Genomic DNA, 6,026 nt, shown 5'->3' on the forward strand with positions numbered 1-6,026 from the left:
TTTCTTATGAGGATTAGGGTGGACCCTTGACTTTCCAAGTGCAACTGATACTCTCCATTCAAAGGAAGCTTTCAATTTCCTCATAAGGTATTATTTGTTTAAAGAATTTAGAGAGGGATCACTAGTGAGGAGTGGAAGTGTTATTGTTTTGTTACACATCGGTTTTGTTGAATCTATTGGAGTAGCAATGTTTTTTTTAATTTTGGTTAATATTTTGAACATGATTAGAAGTGTTAGATCTAAGACTTTTGTGATTCATAATGTATATCTACTTTTCAGATCAATCACATCGATTAGATAAATCCAATGCCAAGAATGTGATGTGATTAATCTGAAAGACTCATATATATGATTAAAAATTTTAGCATACTTTAAACTATAATATTTTTTATCTGTAAAACGAATCACATTAAATGATTCTAAATGTAAATTAAATAACCATAATATAATTAATCCGAAAAACAACCTCATTATCATGATCATAAATGTCTAAGATCTAATATAACAGATATCTTAAATAATATTTCACTATATGAATAAAAAATGTAAACACTTTTTAATAAATAAAAAAACACTATTTTTCTTTCTCAAAAAAACTAATATCCACTCAAAGGAAGCCTGGAATTTATGTAGAACGTACTATCTTCGAGTTTTTTTTATAAATTCCAGAATGCACTATCATCAACGTATTTTCTATCAAAAGATGTAGCTCCACTGTGCAGTTTTTTTTAAAGAAGAAAAAGGTGATTAACAAAGTTAAAAGGTCACAAAATAAATAAATTGAAAATGAGACATTCTACGTCCAACAAATAATAAACATTAACCAAAAATTTGAACAAGAGACCAGGTCTCAGAAATGAAACGGTTTTCATGAATTTGTTACGCTACCTAGGGTTTGTGTAAATGCAAAAGGCACTTGACATTTCATCTCAGGAGGAGCATTGGAGGGGCGCACTCTGCGGAATGATATGCTAAATATCCCATTCCCTCACCGAGATCGTTTTCGCCTTGCTCAGAATTAACAACGTTCTGCTTCCCTTCTGCGTGGATTGAGGGGCAGGTTACTGTCAGCCCCAGGTCGAGGTTTAGGTTGAGGACGGGCTGCCCATCTCGCGCCAGCGATCCGCCTGCCGCATTTGAAAGTTGCGCGGATTCGACGCTTAATTCGGACGGGCAGTGAAGGAAATCTTGAACGAATTTACGTGAACTTGCTATTTCGGGCTCGCTAACGTTCTCCGAAAGCGACTGGTCATGGCGAGAAATCTTTTGAAAAGGACGGTGCGTCAGGGGATCAACGCCCATGCTGATAAGCTTTCTCTTTAGATGCGAGTTCCAGTAATTCTTGATCTCGTTGTCTGTTCGACCGGGCAAACGACCAGCTATCAGAGACCACCTGCAAGTAAAAATAATGATTAAATTCAATTGAGTAAAGGATCTTAGATTAATTTTAATGGGATAAAAACATCTCAATTTTAGTGATTTGGTCAACCATTTATTTCCTTAACGGCTTCAGTTATCAGTAAACATATTGTAACTAGTAAGCATATCCTAACTAATATTTATGAAATAATTTTAGACATTTATGAAATAATTGTCTAATGTATTATAATAATAACAGCAAATCTTTCTAAATTTCAGTTAAAACCAAAAAACAAAACAACTTCGATTCCAGGCGGGTCGGACTGATTCTTCAAACGTACTTATTGCCAAGAAGAGCGTGCAGTTTGAGAATCAGATCGTCTTCGTCTTCAGAAAAATTCCCACGTTTCAGCTGAGGGCGAAGATAATTCATCCATCTCAGCCTGCAACTTTTGCCACACCGAAGCAGACCTGGTAATTATAACAAGAAAACCAGTTTGTCAGCATATAACCAGCAGCAAAATTGTTAGAATTAAAATACAGATGGACAGTTTGTCAGCATATAACCAGTAGCAAAATTGTTAGAATTAAAATACAGATGCAAGGAACTAATATGATGGAGTTTAAAACCACAATTTAGTTTTTTTGTTAATGAAAATATAATCTTCGGATTGCTTGAAAAGAACACTGGGCACCCATAATCAGGAAGCTTGACCTGTAACTCAGATTGGTAACCAAATTTTCTTAAACTCATGCATATATTTCCATGGTTTTCTGGGCGAAAATGTAGCCTCAATAAACTATGGCGAATAGAAATTCAAGTAGCTACCTGCGGCCTTCGGGAGAGAGTTCCAGCCGCCCTCTCCATGTGCCTGAATGTATTGGATAAGCCTGTCATCCTCTTCTCGCGTCCATGCTCCTTTGTTTCTATCACCATTGGGGCAGCAGGGCGTTCTTGCCATCTTTGAACAGTTGTCAGAAAACAAAAATGGGTGCAGACGATAATAGAAAGGATGGAGGAATAAAACCCCGTCGAGGCTGGGGGAGGATAAGGTGGAGAGTAGCTGGGCGTGCCCGTCAGTGGTAGATCAGAATGTGAAGTGTGCCGTTGACCAGGGTGGATAGAAATATCGCTGACTGGAATGGTCGTTCAGACGTGTTGAGGATAGGTGATAACGTGGGGGTTAGTTGATCCATGTGTCTTTCCAAACGGACGCCATGACACGTGCATTACTATATCCCGATTTAAAAAAATCAATCTATTCCAAAGGTACAGTATTTTATTATAAGGAAATGTGGGTCTTAAAGGAAGTTAGGCTATATTTTTAACCTTTTTCATCATAATGGTTATGTTTTTATTTTAAACAATTTTTCATTAATTAAATTATATTTTTTAATATACCTAAGATTTTCTCAAGTAACCATATTTTAAATTATTTAAATTACATAACTTTAACCATTTAAAATTCTAATTTCAATAATTCAATTATTTTTAATTAAATTAAAAAAATATTCAATAATTTTTAATTAAATAAAAAAACACAGAACTTTCCAATTTTAAACAAAAACTATTTCTAAATACAGTAAAATGTAATTAGTCAGACATTAAATGTACTTAGTAATTATGAGTGATTACATTGACTTTAAAAGAATATCATTAATGATAATTCCAAATTGAATAAATAATTTATGATAAATTGAATATCATTAATGATAATTCCAAATTGAATAAATAATTTATGATAAATTTTTCTATATATGAGTAGGTAACTTTTCTATATATGAGTAGGTAATTTAAATTAATAAAATTTAAATAAATAAATAAAATAAATTATTATATATGAAAACTCTATTTAAGTTATTCTCACATACTTCAATTTATTTACTTAGCTTTATGTTAGGTTTGTGATTATTTTACATTTTTATTTTACAAATTGTCCAAATAACTTATCTAACCTATTTTTAATCTATATATTATCTTTTTAATTTTTTAAACATTTTGATATTCCATATCTCTTAACTAAAAATGCATTTTTGGATGTCATATGATCTTCCCAATATAGAGTCAACTTAAATATTTTATCATATCTATATACAACCCTTGTTAAAAAGCAATATAATATTTATTCAATTTTTTTTTATAAAATTATATATAATATTTCAGATTAGATACTTTAGTGATTCATGATATAAGCCAAGATATTCTGGAGAAATAACATACAGAACTAAGGGTCAACGTGTTTCGAACCTCTATCTAGGTCCATCCTTAGTCCAAGGTCCATCATCAATCTAAGGATGAGAAGCAAGATCAACATACCACTAATTTATACCACATATGCAACCGTATCCAAGAGATGTAAGATAAAAAGTAATTTATTTATTAGTTATTTTTAGATTTAAATTGAATTCGTTTAATTTCTATTTTCAAATTTCAGAAATTAGTATAGACTCTAACAATTTCTAATATTTTATTATATAATTTTTTTAGATTCAAATATCTTTTCAATTCAAATTATATTAAATATAAATAATGACTTATTACAAGTTATATCTATCTAATAAGAAGGGAAATGTAAATAATAATAATATTATTAATAAAAACCAATAAAATTATATCCATCTAATAAGAAAGGAAAATTGTATAATAATAATATTATTAATAAAGCCAATAAATACAATAATAAAACAAAATCAAAACAAATAAAAGAAAAGAGATACTAGAACCTAAAGATGCCAACCATGAAAGGATAAGGAAACGAAGGACGGGAGAAAAACCTAGCGGATTGAGAACAAAGAGAAGGGACCCACGAGCTGCTTGGCTTCCATCCATCATCCCTATTAAGAGTCTTACTTCTCTTTTCAATATCGATGACTTCTCTTAATTTTCAGAGATGGAAATGATGAACCCTCACCAGGACCTTATAATCCTCTAAACAAATATGGTGTTTCGTTAATTCAACATATTCCACTAGAGCAAAGGAATGAGTCCTACAGTGTCTAAGGTTCACTGCGTGCTCTTGAATACTCTGAGAAATGGAACGACCTATCTCTCCGATGTAGGGGGTTCCACAAGAACATGGAATTAAATAAACACCCTTCATGTTTTTGGGATCAACAGGGTCTTTGACGGATCTTAAAGAGCTATGAATGGTTTTTAAAGGTCTAAAGGTGGAGCCAATCTTTTGTTTCCTTAGAATCCTAGCAATCTTGCCAGTCATCCACTGGATAAAGGGAAGTTGAACACTAGAGGCCACCTCAACCTTTTTCTTAGTTCTAGGTGCCTGGCTAGATTTTAAAAAGGTTCAAAAATCTTGGAACTTATTATAACCATCCTTCTCGAAGACATTTAAGGGTTTTCTCAACATCCAAACGGTATTCATAAAAAAACCTTAAAGCCCTAGTAGCTAGAGTGTTGAGAACCCCTAGATTTTGGTTTGGAAAGTGATGAGATTTAGCTTGAAGATATTGTTTTGTGTGGGTTTTCTTACGAAAATACTTATGGGAGAAAAAGCCGTTATATTTTTTTGAAATAAGCACATCAAGGAAGGGTAGTGATGGGTTCCCCCCTCTCTCCAGTGGTTGCTAACCTTTTTATGGGAGATTTTGAATCAAGAGCTTTAGCTCTGACTCGATTTAAGCCAAAAATTTGGAAAAGGTTTGTTGATGATACCTTCAACTTATGGCCCCATGGTTAGGAAAAAATGGTATCCTTTTTCGAGCATCTCAATCATCAATCTGATTCCATTAAATTTACCATGGAATGTGAGGCTAATGGAAACTTATCTTTCCTACATGTGCTTATCCCAAAGAAAGATAATGTTTTTTCTCCCATGAGGTTTTTATGTAAGAAAACCCACAAGGAACATTATCTTCAAGCTAAGTCTCATCACTTTCCAGCCCAAAAAATAGGGGTTCTCAGCACTCTAGCTACTAGGGCTTTAAGGGTTTCTGATGAAGACCATATGGCTCTTGAGAAAACCCATCTCTTAAATGTCTTCAAGAAGAATGGTTATAATAAGTTCTAAGGTTTCTGAGCCTTTTTAAAAGCTAGTCAGGGACCTAGAACTAAGAAAGAGGTTGAGGTGACCTCTAGTGTCTAACTTCCCTTTATCCAAGGGATGACTAACAAGATTGCTAGGATTTTGAGGAAACAAAATATTGGCTCCACCTTTAGACCTTTAAAAGCCATTTGTGGCTCTTTAAGATTCGTCAAAGACCTTATTGATCCCAAAAGCATGAAGGTTGTTTATTTAATTCCATGTTCTTGTGGAACCCCCTACATTGGAGAGACTCGTCGCTCCATTTCTCATAGGATTCAGGAGCACGCTGCAGAGCTTACACATTGCAGGACTCGCTCCTCTACTTTAGCGAAACATGTTGAATTAACGAAACACCATATTTGCTAAGGGGATTGTAAGGTCCTCACGAGGGTTGATCATTTCCATCTCCAAAAATTAAGAGAAGCCATTGAGATTGAAAAGAGAAGTAAGACTCTTAATAGGGACAATGGATGGAAGTTAAGCAGCTCGTGGGTCCCTTCTCTTTGTTCTTAATCACTTGGGTCTTTCTCCCCTCCTTTATTTCCTTCTCCTTTCATGGTTGGTGTGTGTTCAGTTCTAGGATCTCTTTTCTTTTATTTGTTTTGATTTGATTTTGAATTTTGTTTT

At 33.5% G+C, this 6,026-nt stretch overlaps 1 protein-coding gene across 1 annotated transcript; it reads right to left on the reverse strand.

Annotated features, from left to right (window-relative positions):
- Positions 1-748: 748 nt before the first annotated feature.
- On the reverse strand, positions 749-2,394 carry LOC149179057 (transcription factor MYB8-like). The gene is made up of 3 exons (XM_089423768.1): positions 2,189-2,394; positions 1,701-1,830; positions 749-1,393 (listed from the first exon to the last, which is right to left on the reverse strand). The coding sequence occupies exons 1-3, from the start codon at positions 2,319-2,321 to the stop codon at positions 925-927; spliced, it is 732 nt and encodes a 243-aa protein (XP_089279894.1). The 5' UTR covers positions 2,322-2,394; the 3' UTR covers positions 749-924.
- Positions 2,395-6,026: the final 3,632 nt, after the last annotated feature.

This window comes from Pinus tabuliformis, chromosome 4_1, assembly GCF_031772625.1.
Source record: "Pinus tabuliformis cultivar Carrire ecotype Pingquan chromosome 4_1, CPIR1, whole genome shotgun sequence".
NCBI lineage: Eukaryota > Viridiplantae > Streptophyta > Pinopsida > Pinales > Pinaceae > Pinus > Pinus tabuliformis.

What these genes read in the sequence shown, in the direction of transcription:
- LOC149179057 (XM_089423768.1), bottom strand. Translation starts at nt 2,321, where the DNA reads ATGGCAAGAACGCCCTGCTGCCCCAATGGTGATAGAAACAAAGGAGCA. An exon ending in CTCTCTCCCGAAGGCCGCAG is followed by an intron (nt 1,831 to 2,188) that starts GTAGCTACTTGA and finishes TATAATTACCAG; the next exon opens with GTCTGCTTCGGTGTGGCAAA. An exon ending in CACGCTCTTCTTGGCAATAA is followed by an intron (nt 1,394 to 1,700) that starts GTACGTTTGAAG and finishes TTTTACTTGCAG; the next exon opens with GTGGTCTCTGATAGCTGGTC.